The 17,257-nt window shown below is 42.2% G+C and overlaps 1 protein-coding gene across 1 annotated transcript in view; it reads right to left on the reverse strand.

Moving 5' to 3' along the window:
* The window catches only part of CDYL2 (chromodomain Y like 2), a 96,297-nt gene that overhangs the window by 34,249 nt on the left and 44,791 nt on the right, over nt 1–17,257 (reverse strand). The window contains exon 3 of the mRNA XM_007939113.2: nt 939–1,156. Within this exon, the coding sequence (XP_007937304.2) occupies nt 939–1,156 (218 nt within the window). The remainder of the gene's footprint in view (nt 1–938; nt 1,157–17,257) is intronic.

The raw sequence follows: 17,257 nt of genomic DNA on the forward strand, positions 1-17,257 counted from the left end.
TGTTGCATTGTGGTAAATTGTGGTCAATGTCATGAGACGAAGTGTATGTGAACTGCTGTATGGTAAGTGTATTTGCTCTGTAAATTTTCACCCAAATCACAACAAAACTAAATAAATAAATAAGTAACAAGTTTTGCAGGTGTATAAACATGTGAAGAGCAGCATGCAGGATAAGCTGGAGGCCCTGGACTTCTTGGAACCTTCCACAGAGATCCATATACAGCAGAAGACCCTGAGATGGTGCCCCGAAGGTGCAGGAGAAAGCATCTCCAAAAGACAATGCCTAGAGGAAGGGCAACAAGCCACCCACTCCTGAGGGAAAGGCTGAGCCAGAGTCCTGGGTGGCACGCAGGGTTAAGCAACCCCCTACACCACAGGTTGGTGGTTTCAGTCCACCCAGTGGCAGCTCAGAAGAAAGCCTGGAGATCCACTTCTAAAACATCAGTCACTGGAAATCCTATGGAGCCTATTCTACTCAGACCCATATGGGTCACTATGAGTCTGAACTGACTTGACAGTAACTGGTGGGGTATTTTTTTGTTTCTGTTTGCTTCCTGGCCTCCCTAAGTATACTGGGTATACCAGGCAATGGTATACCATCCTACCCATGCCAGTCTGGTGAGTGGTCATTCCTTGGCCCTGCCTCCTAAAACAAACTTCTGTGGCCAACCCTGTACAGTATGCAGTGTAGTGTCTGTGTGCAGTGTCTTCACTGTAAAATGGGACAGTACTGTTACCTTGTCCTAAAGATCAAATGGGATAATGTACTTGAAGTGATGAGCAAATGGCCTGTCTTGTCATCAGGTTCTGATACGTGTCAGTTATTTTCTTCAGCTCCCTGAAGAACAGAGAGAAAGCAGACACCCTGCTCCGAGGAAGGAGGAAGTGCAGCCCGTCAGCCCACGCGTGCCTGCCCTACCCTCCCTCTGTCCCCTCACCTCTGGCGTCAGGGCATTGTTATCCGAGGTCTGGCTGGACAGCAGGATGTGTGTGAACCCCTCTTCCTTCCGCACAACAATGTCTCGAAACCGGCAGTTGCTCTCATTCTGGCGGACGCTGTACCTGAGCCTCTTGTCGAAGACGTAGTCCTTCTCTGCTTCCAGCTTCCTCTTCACAGGGCTGTGCAGGTTGAGTCCCCCGTTGGTCAGAACAGAGCCTTCCAGAACCAGATAAACAAAGTGAGAAAGAGACTTGTGAGAACCCACAATGGCATAATCAGAGAGTGTTTAGATTTTCAGTTCAAAGAGGCACTCGGGGGGTGAAGGGGGCGGCAGACAGGAGCCAAATATGGCTGAGATTCACCATGTTCTGAGGAGCTGGAGCTTGGAGCTACACCACCAAATGTGGAAGAGGCAGTAGGGCCTCTCCCAAGGCCTCGTGCAATCCCTGATGCACCTCTCCCCCAACTCTGCCTGTGAGCCCCCAGCTCCTGTTTGGACTCCTGAGCAGTAGGGAACCCACCGACTGCTGCAGAGGGCAGCCGTTACATTGGTGGACACCTCAGACTGATGGCAAGTCTTTGTCAGGAGCAATAAGAGCTTCTAACCTCTGTTCAAGCTGTATCACGTCCTGAGCACTCTCCGAAAACAGCAAATGTGCATGATTCTATGTAACGTAAGAACCACAGCTCTGGGGCTCCAGAGCTACCATAGCAGCTGCCCTCACATGAGGGGCAGCCTAATGTCTCTCCTCTACCTTCCTTCAAACCAATTACAACAGTTTGACTTTTTTTTTTTTTTTTAATCTATTAGCTTTCAGTAAATGCCCTGGCTGAAAAGACTTGAAAATGTCTAACAATAATACTAATAATCCAGATTTATGATAGCTCCCAAACTCCTGCTTCCCAAGGAGAGTTTTCAGAAGTACCTGGGATATCCTCAAAGTCAGCAAGTCCAAGTCCATGCCCACCGAACCCTACGTCCTCAACAGGTCTGGGGTGAACCTCAAGTGTGTATTCTGAAAATACTTCCCAGCCAAGATAAAAAGAAGGGAAAAAAACTGTTGATTCTGTGTTAGGACCCTGGGTTCACATCTCCAATGGTGATTTGGAAAGAGGATTCATTTCTGGGCCTGGATGTGGAGAAGAGCCTCCGTAACTGTCTGACTGATGCCATGGCATAGCTGAGTTACATGACATTTCTGGATGTAAGTGGCTAAAAACAGACCTTCCTTTAGATGCAGAGCAGTCAGCTCTGGATTCCCTCAGACTCTGCCCTCCGGCCTCTCCCCTTCTGGGATCATCACACCCCTAAGCAGACTACGGCTGGCTGCCAGGTAAGGTGTCATGGAAAACAGAATGGGCCACAAGTTCAGGGCTTTGTAGCCACGCAACAGGGAGTCTCAGCACTGTGTCTGCTAACTGGGAAGAGCGAGGAAGCCACGTGAGCTCTTGAGCACCAAGCTCCTGGTTTATAAGACAGGGTTAATAATATCTACCTTCAAGAATTGTTTTTCAGCTAATTCAATTAAAGATGCAAAATGGGTTTAGCAAAGTGCCTGGTACATCCTAGGCACTTCACAATATCAGATGAAGGATGCCAAGTCCTCCAAAGAAGAGGAATTATACAGTGAGTCCCATAACTACCCTTCTCCTTCTGCTCCTGACCCACACCCTCTTCTCTCAGGCCAGGGCAGGACCCAGGTCAAGAGAAGGGGCACTCCAGGCACACAGGAGACCCAACTGCCTTCCTGAGCCCTCAAATTGGAGGACTCGGGGATGGGGCACTGCTGTATCTAAGGCAGGAAACCTGATCATTCTTCTCCTCCACTGTACTGCACACAAAATGGAAGAAATCATTCCTGTCTCTCAGGATTGTTACAAAATAGAGGGAATGTCATGTCCCTGGCATGCAGGACACACACCATCACACTGGTTTCCTTTCTCCTATTCCTTTCAAGCCACCACTCATCTTTCAGTTTGTCATACTGTAATGTCTTATGTGCTGCTATGAGGCAGTAGACTAAGCCGCCAGTATTTCAAATATCAGCACGGTCACCCATGGTAGGCAGGTTTCAGTGGAGCTTTCAGACTAAGACTCATAAGATGGAAGGGGCCACCCACATCTCAAAGAACTGGACAGTTAAAACTTTATGAATCGCAATGAAACACTGTCTGATATATATTACTGGAAAACTTATGAATAGCCTTGAAACATTGTCTGTAATACTGCTAAAAGATAAGTCCCTCAGATTGGAAGGCACTCAAAATATGACTGGTAAGAGTTGCCTCCTCAAAGGAGAGTCAACCTTAATAACACGGATGGAGTAAAGCTTTCAAGATAACCATTTGCTGATGTGACATGACTCAAAATGGGAAAAAAAAACAGCTGCAAATGTTCATTAATAATCAGAACACAGAATGTACAAAGTATGAATCTAGGAAAATAAGAGATTGTCAAAATGAAATGGAATGTATAAATATCACTATCCTAGGCATTAGTGAGCTCAAATGGACTGGTTTTGGCCATCTTTTATCAGACAACCATATGAACTACTATCCTGGGAATGACAAATTAAAGAGAATGACATGACATTCATCATCACAAAAAATGTTTCAAGATCTATCCTGAAGAACAATGCTGCCAGTGATAGGATAATATCCATACACCTACAAGGGAGACCAGTTAATGCTACTATTATTCAAATTTAGGCACCAACCATCAAACCCAAAAATGAGGAAATTAAAGATTTTTACCAACTTCTGCAGTCTGAAATTGACCAAATATGCAATCAAGAGGCATTGATTACTACTGGTGATTGGAATGTGAAAGTTGGAAACAAAGAAGAATCACCAGTAGTTGGAAAAATATGGCCTTGGTGACAGAAATGATACTAAAGATCATATGATAGAATTTTGCAAGATGAACTCCTTGTTCACTGAAAATACCCTTTTTCAACAACATAAACATGGACTAAACACGTGGATCTCACCAGATCACAGGAAACAGATCAACTACATCTACAGAAAGAGGCAATGGAAAAGCTCAAAATCTTCAGCCAAAACAAGGCCAAGAGCTGACTGTGGAAGAGACCATCAATTGCCTATATGCAAGTTCAAACTGAAGCTGAAGACAATTAAAACAAATCTAGGAGAGCCAAACTATGACCTTGATTATATCCCACCTGAATTTAGAGATCATCTGAAGAAAAGTTTTGATGTACTGAACACCAATGACTGAAAACTAGACAAATTATGGGATGACATCAAGAATATCATCCATGAGGAAGTGGGAGGGCAGCTGTTGCATTGTGGTAAACCGTGGTCAACGACATAACACAAAGTATATGTGAACTGCTGTATGGAAAGTGAATTTGCTCTGTAAATCTTCACCCAAAATCACAAATAAAATATATATATAGTCCCTGAAAAAAAGAGAATATCATCCATGAAGAAATTAAAAGGTCATTAAAAGACAGGAAAGGAAGAAAAGACCAAAATGGATGTCAGAAGACACTCTAAAACTTGTCCTCAGACAGAGAGTATGTAAAGCAAATGGAAGAAATAACAGGATAAAAGAGCTGAACAGAAGATTTCAAAGAGCAGCTCAAGAAGACAGAGTCAATTATTATAATGAAATGTGCAAAGACTTGGAGTTGGAAAACCAAAAGGTAAGAACACGCTCAGCATTTCTCAAGCTGAAAGAACTGAGGAAAAAATTCAAGCCTCGAGTTGCAATAGTGAAAGACTCTATGAGCAAAATATTGAATGACGCAGGCAGCATCGAAAGAAGATGGAAGGAATACACAAAGTCACTGTACCAAAAAGAATTGATTGACGTTCATCTATTTCAGGAGGTGGCATATGATTAAGAACCAATAGTACTGAAGGAAGAAGTCGAAGCTGCACTGAAGGAATTGGCAAAAAACAAGCTCCAGGAATTGACAGAATACCCACTGAGATGTTTCAACAAAGGGATGCTGTACTAGAGGCACTTATTCATCTATGTCAAGAAACTTGGAAGACAGCTACCTGGCCAAGTGACTGGAAGAGATCCATATTTTTGCCCATTCCAAAGAAAGGTGATCCCACAGAATGTGGAAATTATCGAAAAATATCATTAATATCACATACAAGTAAAATTTTGCTGAAGAAAATTCAAAAACAGTTGCAGCAGTACATTGACAGAGAACTTCCAGAAATGTAAGCTGGATTCAGAAGAGTACATGAAATGAGCGATATCATTGCTCATATCAGATGGATCTTGGCTGAAAGCAAAAATACCAGAAAGATGCTGATTTTTATTTTACTGACTGTGAAAAAGCATTTGATTGTATGGATCCTAACAAATTATGTATAACACTGAGAAGAATGGGAATTCTAGAACACTTAATTGTGCTCATGAGGAAACTGTACATAGACCAGGAGGCTGTTGTTCAAACAGAACAAGGGGATACTGCACAGTTTAAAATCAGGAAGGGAGTGTGTCAGGATTGTATCCTTTCACCATACTTATTCAACTTGTATGCTGAGCAAATAATCCGAGAAGCTGGACTATATGAAGAAGAACATGGCATCAGGATTGGAGGAAGACTCATTAACAACCTGAGATATGCAGGTGACCCAGCCTTGCTTGCTGAAACTGAAGATGACTTGAAGCACTTACTCAAGAAGGTTAAAGACTACAGTCTGCAGTATGGACATAAGGAAAACGAAAATCCTCACAACCGGCCAAGAAACAGCATGACAATAAATGGAAAAAAGACTGAAGTTGTCAAAGACTTCAGATTACTTAGTTCCATAATCAATGCCAACGGAAGCAGCAGTCAAGACATCAAACAACGTATCGCACTGGTCAAATCTGCTGCCAAGGAGCTCTTTAAAGTGCTGAAGACAAAAGATGTCTCTTTGAAGACTAAGGTGTGCCTAACCCAAGCCATGGTGTTTTTAATCACCTCATATGCATGTGAAAGCTGGACAGTGAATAAGGAAGACTGAAGAAGACTTGATGCCTTTGAGTTGTGTTGATGAATACTGAAAGTGCCATGCATGGACTGCCAGAAGAACAAACAAATCTGCCCTGGAAGTGCAGCCAGAATGCTCCCTGGAAGCGAGAATGGCCATACTTCGTCTCATCTGCTTTGGTGCACACTGTCAGAAAGGACCACTTCCTGGAGAAGAATGTCATGCTTGGTAAAATGGAGGGTCAGTGAAAAAGAGGAAGGCCCTTAACAAGATGGAATGACACAGTGGCTGCAATGATGGGATCAGGTATAGCAAGGATTGTGAGGCTGGCCCAGGACCAGGCAGTGTATCGTTCTGTTGTTCAGAGTCCTTGTGAGTCAGAGCTGACTCAATGGCTCCTCACAACAATTTTTTTCAAGCCTCCCCATGTCCCATCTTTCAAGTAAAAAGGTGCATTTCTGGTTAAGAAGACTCTATAAAATCCCATTCCAACACAACCCCTCTGCTCCAAACACCCCGAAATGGCAGATAGAACACAGAAGGAGGAATTCAGTAAGACAAAGCTGGGCTCACACAGAAGACACACATCACTGTGGAGTGGAAGTGGTGGAACACTGGTATGAAGCAGCCACAGCCAGAGGGCTGGAAGCCTGGAGTCGGGGCAGAAGTGTGCTCTTCAAGGAGAACAGAGACTAAATGTTCCATGTAGGAGGGGAGTGAACAAGGTAACTGCCATGTCTTTCTTAGTCTACAAGCTCCACTGAAACCTGTCTACCAAGGGACTCTTCTTGTGTTTGAAATACTCGTGACATTGCTTCCAGCATCACAGCAACACGCAGCCACCACACTGTAACAACTTCCCCGATATCAAAGTACATCCCATTTTTATTTGCTTCACTCACACCGAAAGCCTCACTGTGTCAGCTACACTTCCAAATCTTTTTCCTTTCCTGCATGAAAAAATCTTTTTTCTCAAATCAGGTTGCTCTCGCGCCTAGATGACTAATTCATACCTCTATCTCATCTGGCCCTTCTGCCTCACAACCACCAAGTGAGATCTCACCTTTCCAGGTGCCCGGAGAGAGAAAACCGTTCAGTGCTATGACTTCCTTCCCTTGTGAAGAAAATAGTAACACCTTGTGTTGTGAGAGCCATCAGGACCCACAAGGAAGCAGCAGGCAAGGGCAGTATCTGCCTCCCTGGAATGACCTTCCTCCCCGTGCCCACCTGTTAAAGGTCTTCCCGTCCTTCCTAATGCAGCTCAGGTGTTACCTGCTCTAGCACGTTTTCCAGGGCCTGTTTATCCCTCTTTTCATAGCTGTTTGTACATCCTTCTTTTACAAGCCTATTGCAGCTTCCTCCATTCATTCAGCACATAATTAAGTGTCTGATATGCTTAGCACCTATCTGAGGGTCAAAACCAGATACGATCCTGTGCTTCAGAAGCTTACAGTCTCATCTGGCCCTGTCCATCGGAATGTCCTGCAATGACGACAATGTTCTAGATCTGCATGGTCAAAGACAGGAGCCACTAGCTACATAGAGCTGTCAAAATTTTTAAGTGTTGCCTACTTTTAATTAATTAACATTTGCCTTTAACCATATATAGCTACTGGCTACTGGATTGGATGGTGTAGGTAATCACACCGTAGGGTAATTACCTCGAACATCTTCCTCCTCACTCTCAGGTGGAGAGCTGCTTGAAGTCAAGGGCTATCTTCCTCTTGCTATTGTTAGCTGCCTTCAAGTCAGTGCTGACTCAAAATGCAGAGCAGAACTGCTCCATAGAGTTTTTGAGACTCTGACTTTTCAGAAGCAGATTGCCAGGTTTGTCTTCTGAGGTGCCTTGGGGTGGCTCTGAACCACCAACTTTAAGCTACTAGTTAAGCACTTAACCATCTGCCCCACCCAAGGACTCCTAAGAGCTATCTTACAAGCAGCTCTGGTGGTGCGATACCTATGACATTTGATGGCTAACCAGGTTGGCAGTTCAAACCCATCAGCCACTCCAGGGAAGGAAGATGGGGTGTCTTAGTCATTTCTGTATCTTCAGAATCACTGGAGCCAGGACTGAGAAGGGGTTCATTAACAGTTTATTGAATAAATGAGCAGATGAATGAATGAGTGCCAGATATATAATGGAGCACTTATAGGGGTTCTTATCTCTTGGTTGAAAGAGAGAGCCGGAGACCAGAAAGCAGAGAAGGGGCTGTGGTAGATACACTACTCAACTCACAAAAAGATGCAAGTACCAAGCCTTTTCCTTCCTGTCCATTCTCCTCCAGTGCTTCTGCCACTATCACTGTCTTGGGAAGGAGAAACGGTTCATGAAGAGAGCTTTGTCAGGGTGGGATTCCATCCACAGGGCTGGGTGGATGGAAGCGTTGAAATAAACAAAAGTGAAGACTCATCAGTTCCATAGCAGAACAAAACTTTGCTTTGGGACTGCTGGCTCAGGTTTTGCAGCTGCAGTTCTTAGAAGAGAAAGTGATAGTTCTAGTGATGGTCACCACTTCCTGCTCTGGGGCTGACTCACAAAACAATCATCAAGTGTGTGGACCATTGAGGGTGGGACAAGAGAACACCGATGGTGTCAGGTTAAAGTGCCATAGTCTCATCATTGTCTCAGCCTCAGAAGGAAGTGACACACTACCATCAGGATCAATAGTTGAGGACACTAGCTTCTTTCAAGAGTGAGATGAGGAGGTTCAGAATCTATAGAGTGGGGGAATGGGGAGGCTAAAGCTGGAAAAACCCTCAGATCACTCCACCCATGAGTGTCCTCAGGCCACCATGAGTCTGCACCCTGAAGTCTCACACACACACACAACACACACACACACACACACATCGAGTTCATTCTGACTCATGGTGATCCCATGTGTGTGGGAGAACCATGCTTCACAGGCTTTCCAATGGCTGATTTATCGGAAGTAGCTCACCACGTCTTTCTTCTGAGGAGCTCCAGGATGGACTCAAACCACTGCCCTTTCAGTCAGCAGCCCAGCCAGTTAACTTTACAGCCCCTTGGACTCTGAAACACTCATCGGCATACAGTTAGCTTACGCTGGTCACTGACCCAGCCTCTAACTGCTACCATGCTCAAAGTCCCTGCTCTCAGGGCCTGAAATCAACAGCAAAGCTCAACCCCACAAGCACATTTAAAAAACCTTACAACAGCCACGTTAGCTGTCATTGGGCATGTCATACTTATGCCTCACAAAACCCATACACTATGAACTTTAAGAAAATTTAGGTTCCAAGATGACTTAGCTTTGCTGGGAGTGCTGTTGATACATCTTACGATGTTCACTGTCAGACTGTGAAATATTTTTAAACAGCATATTAAAGCATGGATTCAAAATAACCATGATTTTACTACAGGTCAAATCGTGTCTCTTGCCAGGCCAACTCCCTAAGCACTATCACACCACAGTTCTGTTCAGTGGCAAAACAGTCTGTGGTCTTCAAAGGATAACGTGACCCAGTTTAACATTATTTTATTCTCTTTTCCTGCCACTCCTTCTGCTCAAAACTTACCTCTCCCCACTTTCTGGCTTCCCCTCCTTTCCAACCCTAATGCCTATTTCTGTTCCTTAAACACTCTACTCTGCAGGATTATTTGAGGTTCTCTGAACCCACTGCACTTCCCTGTCATTGCATCTGCTGGTTCCCAGGCCAAGAAGGCCCTTTCCTGTCCATCTCCACAGATCAGACCCTCTGAGGGCCACTGGAAATGCTTCCCTTCCTTCCACACAGCTGTCTCTGCCTCCCCAAGTGCCCAGCACTCCAGCTGCAGTGCTCACACGGTGGTCTACCCAGGCCCTTCCTGAGCGTTCAGCATACTCAGCTTTCAGCAGGGTCATTTGGGACCATCCTGTCCCTTAATTAGCTCCTAGTTCACTGGAAGGTAAGTCTGATCATCTCTGCATCCCAGCACACAGTGAGCAAAGTCAATGCCTCTTTAGCCAAATTGGGTGCGGAGGGGGTGGGTGTGTGTGGAGAAGAGGACCTCAAAGGGCTAAAAAATTTTTCCTTTTTTTTTCTCTGTATGCTTGGTCTTTTTAATTATTTTTATTTTTTATTGTGCTTTAGGTGCAAATTTACACAGCAGAGTTTGTTTTACATTCAACACTTCATGTACATTTGGTTTCACTCCCCAATTACCATCCCCACCAAGCCCAACCCACTCTCCTACTCTCCCTTCCCAATAACACCCCCTTGCCCCGTGCCCCTCATAGTTATTATGCCCTCCTGTGTGTCCTACACTTCCTCAGGGCGAAAGCTGCCCCTCTGGTGCCCTATGGTTGATTGTGCCGAGAGATGTATCACCATAGAGTATGTGGGTGTGCCACCCTGGGTTAAGTGGTCTGCGTGTACATCTTGTTTACTATTGGGCTGAGAACCAGCCCCTGGGAGTGAGTTTTATTCCAGGCCTGAAGTGTATCCCAGGGCTATAGTATTAGGGGTCCCAGACTCCATCTGACCAGTAATTCTGGTCATTATGTTTTTGAATTTTGTTCCACATTTTTCCTAGCACTCTATCCAGGATCTTCAGTTTTGATACTTTCCTGAGTGGTTGGCATTGGTAGCCTGCTACCATCTAGTTCTTCTGTTCTTGAGGACCGTCATGTTCCTAGGGCTGACTGCTTCCAAATGCCCTTGGTTTTTTGCACTCTTCTTTGCTTCTGACGATAGGAGACCATTAGCTAAATCTTAGATGGCCGCTCGAAAGCTTGTAAGACCCCAGTCGCCACTCACGAGAAGGTTGTGGAACAAGATTTTTATGTATTTTTTTTGTGCCAATTGAATCTGGTATTGCCCACCACTATGGTCCTGAGTCGGCAGATCTGCTGGCTCTCTCTCCCACAGTATCTGGCTGCCTATGAGGGATTGCTCTATGTCTTCTGTTGTTTCTGTAAGGATTACAGGTATTTTGCATCACTGGTATCTGTGCAAGATTAACCTCAGCTTAATCTAGCTTAGGTCTAGAGTATAATCCTGTTCACTGGCCTCCATTTGATCTTCTCAGATGTTTATGTTTATCTGTAGCCTGGTGTTTGGTGTTAATGGTAATACAGTATTATGGATATACTGGTATTAGCCTCTGTTGTCTATATCTTACGTGCACAATTCAGTGTCCTCCCTTTCCCCAATGTTATCAAGCTGGTCACAGACTCTTTCCATACCATCCCTCCCCTTATCCACCTCAATGTGTAGCTCCCAACTAGCAGACATCATTCCCTCCCCTCCCCAGTAACCTACAAAGTGAGTTCCCTTCCTTAAGCAAACCCTTCCTTGTCTTTTTACACTAATAGGCTCATATAATATTTGTCCTGTGACTGACTTACTTTACTCAGTATAATGTCTTCCAGGCTCATCCACGTTTGAAATGGTTCATGAATCCTTCATTGTTCTTTAATGTAGCATAGTATTCCATTGTGTGAATGTACCATAATTTGGTTATCGATTCTTCTGTTGATGGGCATTTAGGTTGTTTTCATCTCTTTGCTATAGTGAATTGTGCTGCGATGAACACAGGTGTGCATATGTCTGTTTGTGTCCTGCCTCTCACCTCTTTTAGGATATATTCCTAGTAATGGAATTGCTAAGACAAATGGTATTTCTATTTTCACTTTTTTTTTTTTTTAAGGAAACGCCATACCATTTGCCACAATGGTTGTACCATTTTACAATCCCACCAGTAGTGTATGAGAGTTCCAACCTCGCTAGGATTTGTTATTTTCTGTCCTGCTGAACTTTGCCATTATTGCTGCGGTGAGATGATATCTCATCACTGTTTTGATTTGCATCTCTCTGATGACTAAAGATCGCAAGCAATTCCTCATATGTTTGTTGGCCACCAGCATACTGTCTTTAGTGAAGTGTCTCCTCATGTTTCTTGCTCATTTTTGAATTAGATTGTCTGACTTTTTCGTGTTGAGGTGTTGAAGTTTTCTGTAGATTTTGGAGATAAGTCTTTTGTCAGATATGTCATACGCAATGTTTTCTCCCAATCTGTAGGTTCTGTTTTTACCCTTTTGATGAAGTCTTTCAATGCACAGAAGAATTCAGCTTTTAAAAGGTCCCAGTCATCTAGCTTCTCTTCTACCTCCTGGGCATCCTGGGTTATGTTTGATAATCTATTTATGCCATAAATTAGGGCTCCTAGATTTGCCCTTATTTTGTCTTTGATGAATTTTATAGTTTTGGGTTTTATATTTAAGTCTTTGATCCAACTTGAGTTTGTTTTTGTGTATGGGGTGAGTTATGGATCTTGTTTCATTTTTCTACAAGTGGATAACCAATTTTGCCAGCATCATTCGTTAAAGAGGCTATCTCTTCCTCATTTAATCGGTTTTTGGACCTTTGTCAAAGATCAGCTGTCCATAAATAGATGGGTCTATTGCTGAGTTTTCAATTTTGTTCCATTGGTCTGTCTATCATTGTATCAACACCATGCAGTTTTGACTACTGAGGCTGTATGGTAGTTCTTAAGATCCAGAAGTGTGAGACCTCCCACTTTGTTCTTCTACAGTAGTACTCTGCTTATCTGAGACCTCTTTCCTTTCCATATGAAGTGAGTAACTGGTTTTTCCATATCCTTAAAAATTTTGTTGGTATCTAGATCAGGATTGCATTGAATGTGTAGACTGCTTTAGGTAGTATTGACATTTTCACAATATTCAGTCCACCTATCCATACACAAGGCAGGCTTTTCTATTTAAGTAGATCCCTTGTTGTCTCCTGTAGTAGTGTTTTATAGTTTTCTTTGTATAGGTCATTTGTGTCTCTGGTAAGATTCCTAGATATTTTATCTTTTTGTAGCTATTATAAATGGTATTGTTTCCCTTATTTATCAGAGGTCTCTTTGTTGGTGTAGAGGATCCAAATGATTTTTGTATGTTGACCTTGTATCCTGCCACTTTGCTGAACCTATTAGTTCCAGTAGTTTTTTTTTTTTTTTTTGCTCAGTCTCCTGGGCTTTCTATGAATAGGATCATATCATCTGCAAATAGAGATAGCTTCAATTCCTCTTTACCAATTTGGATGCCTTTTATTTCTCTTCCTTGCCTTCATGCCTTGGCTAGGACTTCTAATACAATGTTAAATAGGAGTGGTGATAGAGGGCATCCCTGTCGGGGTCCTGTTCATAAGGGGAATGCTTTGAGTCTTTCTCCATTAATAATAATGTTGACTGTTGGCTTAGTGCCTGAGGCATTTGACTACTAACCAGAAGGCTGGTGATTCAAACGCACCAGCCACTCCTCGGAAGGAAGGTTGGACAGTCTACTTCCATACAGATATCACCTCGGAAACCCAAGGAGGGGTCACTATGAGTCAGGTCTGACTCGACGGCAGTGTGTATATTGAGGAACTTCCCTTCTATCTCTATTTTGCTGACAGTTCTGAATGGGAACGGCTATTGGATTTTATCAAATGCCTTTTCTGCATTGACTGATATGATCATATGGTTCTTTTGTTTTGTTTATGTGGTGGATTACATTAATTGTTTCTCTGATGTTGAACCATCCTTACATACCAGGTATGAATCCCACTTGGTCAGGATGTATTATTTTCTTTGTATGTTGTTGGAGTCTGTTGGCTAGGATTTTGTTGAGGATTTTTGCATCTATGTTCATGAGGGATATTGGTCTGTAGTTTTCCTTTTTAGTGGTGTCTTTCCCTGATTTTGGTATCAGTGTCATGCTTGCTTCATAAAATGAGTTTGGGAGTATTCCATCTTTTTCTGTGTCCTGGAGTAGTACAGGTGTCAACTCTTCCCTGAAAGTTTGAAAATTCTCCAGTGAAGCCATCAGGGCCAGGACTTCTTGTGGGAAGTTTTTTTATGACTTGTTCAATTTCTTCTTTTGTTATGGTCTGTTCAAGTATTCTGTCTCTGAGTGGGATAGTTTAGGTAGGTTTTGTGATTCCAGAAACTTGTCCATCTCTTCTAGGTGCTCAAATCTGCTGGTGTACAGTTTTTCATAACATTCTGTCAGTATCTTTTTTATTTCAGTTGGTTCTGTTGTGATGAAACCCTTTTCATTTACTATTCCAGTAATTTGCATCTTCTCTTTCTTTTCTTTTGTTAGGTTTGCCAATGATTTGTCAATTTTGTTGATCTTTTCAAAGAACCAGCTTCTTGTTTTGTTGATTTTCTCTTTTTTTTTTTTGGCTTTCTGTTTCATTTATTTCTGCTCTGATCTTTATTATTTCTTTACTTCTAGATACTGTAAGATTCTTTTGTTGTTCTTTTTCTAATTGTCGGAGTTGTTGAGTTGGAGTGTTGATTTTGTTTCTTTCCTTTTTGATGTATACATTTACTGCTGTAAACTGACCTCTGAGTACTGCGTCTGCTGTGTCCCACATGTTTTGGTAAGATGTTTCTTCATTCTCATTTGTTTCTAGGAATTTTTTTAATTTCATTTTTTATTTCTTCTATTACCCAGTTGATTTGAGCAGTGCATTGTTCACCTTCCACAGTTGAACAAAGAAGAGTATATGGACCAAGGAAACTCCTTGAACTTTCTATTATTAATTGTTAATTTTATAGCATTGTGGTCTAAGAAGATGCTTTGTAGTATTTCAATGTTTTTGAATTTGTTAAGGCTTGTTTTATGTCCTAACATATGATCTCTTCTGGAGAATGATCCATGTGCCCTAGAGAAGAATGTGAATTGTACTTTTGTGGGTAGAGTGCTCTATATGTCAGTGAGGTTGAGTTGGTTGATCATGTTGTTGAGTTCTTCTGTATCTCTGTTGAGTTTTTTTCTAGTTCATCTGTTCCTCCTTGAAAGTGGTGTGTTAAAGTCTCCTTCTATTACTGGAGAGTTGTCTATTTTCCCTTTCAATTCAATTAATATTTGCTTCACATATTTTGAAGCACTTTCACTGGGTGCATAGATACTTACTATCTTTGTTCTCTTACATTGTTTTTCACCTTAAAGTCTATTTTATCAGAAATTAATATTGCCTCTCCTGTTCTTTTTGGTTACCATTGGCTCACTATATTTTTCTCACCCCTTAACTCTTAATTTGTTTTTATCTTTGTGTCTAAGGGGGGTGTCTTGTAGGCAGAATATCAATGGGTCTTCTTTTCTTATCCAGTCTGCCACTCCCTTTCTCTTGATTGGTGCATTTAGTCCATTCTCATTGAGTGTAATGAGTGATAGGTATACATTGATTACTGTCATTCTATTGTGTTTTTTTGTCATGTTGTTGGAGTTTCCTTGGTCCATATTCTCTTCTGTGCTGAGTTCATTTTGTTGTTAAGTGTTTCCTCTCTTTTCTTTTAATTGTTGGTTTGGTGCTTACTAAACCTGTATGTTTCCTTCCTTCTGGGTTTGCTTAGGGGGATTATTAATTTTCTCTGTGGTTATCTTGGAGTCAATTCTTGTCTCTCTATTTTTGGAACAGTCTGTTCTATGAGGACATTGTCCTGTTTTCCTTTCCATTTGGAAGTTTTGTACCTAGAACTTTCATTCCCTCTATTTGGCTAGTTGCTGTTGTCATATGCAGATTGACTTCCTTGTTTCTTACTGTACAGTGTTTTGTGGTCTTATTTTGAGCATCTATTTCTGGTTTGGTTTTAGTGTTGATGTCATAGGTCCTAATTTTGTTGTTCTTGTTGTGGGTTCTCTACTGGAAGGACTTCCTTAAGCATTTCTTGTAGGACTCGTCTGGTTTTCACAAAATCCCTCAATTTCTGTTTGTCTGAGAATGTCCTGATTTCACCTCAGATTTGATGGACAGTTTGGCTGCATATAGGATTCTTGGTTGGAAGTTCTTTTCCTTCAGTGTTCTATATATGCTGTCCCATTGCCTTCTTGCCTCCATGGTTTCTGCTGAGTAATCAGAACTCAGCTTAACTATTTCATTATTATAAGTGGTATTTCTTTTTTCCTGGGCAGCTCGCAAGATTTTTTCTTTGTCTTTGGTTATGGAGAGTTTGATTATGATATGCCTCGATGTTTTTCTCTTGGGATCTATCCTATATGGGGTTCTTTGAGCTTCTTGGACAAATATCTTTTCTTCCTTCATGATATGTGGTTTTCTTCGCCTCTTCTTGTTCTGGAATTCCAATGAGGCATTTGTTGTTTCTTTTCATGTCATCTCACATTAACTCTTAGGTTCTCTTCATTTATCTTAAATTTTTGTTCTGATTTTTCTTCATACAGGCTGGTGTCAAGGGATTTTTCTTCTAGTTGGGAAATGCATTCTTCAGCCAGTTCTAGCCTATTCTTTTGCGTATCCACTGAGTTGTATAATTCTGTAATGTTGGTATTCATCTTCTGGTTCATAAATCTTCCGGATTTCTAACTGCTGTTTTTATATGAGTTCTGATTGTGTATTAATCTTGCTATTTTGTCCTTGAATGGATTTCCTGAGTTCTTCCAGGGTACTGTCTGTGTTCTCCTTGGTTCTGTTTGGGTTTTCCTTAAGCTCTTGTAGAGTTCTATAAACATACCTTCTAAATTCCTTCTTGCATAATTCTACTGCTTCCTCTTCCTCCAAGTTTAACAAGACTTTTGTTTGGGATTTTATTTCTATTGTCTTACCCTGTTTTTTGTTTGATTTGAGGTTGCCTGTTGTTTCCTAGACATTTTGAAGTTATTTTTAACTGTTAGTTATGTATTGATTTGTTTTGTCTTGATTTTATGGTTTAATATTTTTGCAAAGGTGAAGCTCGCGTATTTTATTTTTTTGGTTAGTAATTCAGGTGTGCTGGGTTGCTCTGAAGTTTTCTTTGTGATGATGGAATCATTGGTGGAGTGCAGATGCAGGTCTCTGTTCTCGTGAAGAGACTTTAGGATTCGAGCAGTCAGGTGTTGTGGTGGCTTAATGTGTTTTTTTGATAAGAGCATGTGCTGAAGGTAGATCCGTGGAGGGGCCGCAGGTCCTCTGGTGCATCTTCTCCACTGGCCCAGGGAGTCCTCTGATGCCTCCTCTCGCCAGCCAGTAGGCACTCCACAGGGCAGGTTCGCCTATTTTTATTCTTTCCGGCTCTTTACATTGCCTCTCCCTCCTTTCTAATCCTTTTCCCCTAAGTTTGGCATTCTCCAACTTAATGAGCTGTTCAGAGTGCCAGAATACCTGCTTTGAACTGCTGCAGCTAGTTTTTCAGGCACTAAGATGTTAGAGAGGAGCTCTGGTAGCACAGTGCCTAAGGTACTTGACTGCTAACCAGAAGGCTGGTGGTTCAAAACCACCACCCACTCCTTGGAAGGAAGATAGGGCAATCTACTTTCCTAGTGATGTTGTTGTTGTTGTTGTTGTTATGTGCCATCGAGTCGGACCTGACTCATAGTGACCCCTCCTTGGGTTTCCGAGGCAGTATCACTACAGAAGTAG

Source organism: Orycteropus afer, unplaced genomic scaffold (assembly GCF_000298275.1).
Source record: "Orycteropus afer afer isolate SDZICR_OR568_19922 unplaced genomic scaffold, OryAfe1.0 scaffold00057, whole genome shotgun sequence".
Classification (NCBI taxonomy): domain Eukaryota; kingdom Metazoa; phylum Chordata; class Mammalia; order Tubulidentata; family Orycteropodidae; genus Orycteropus; species Orycteropus afer.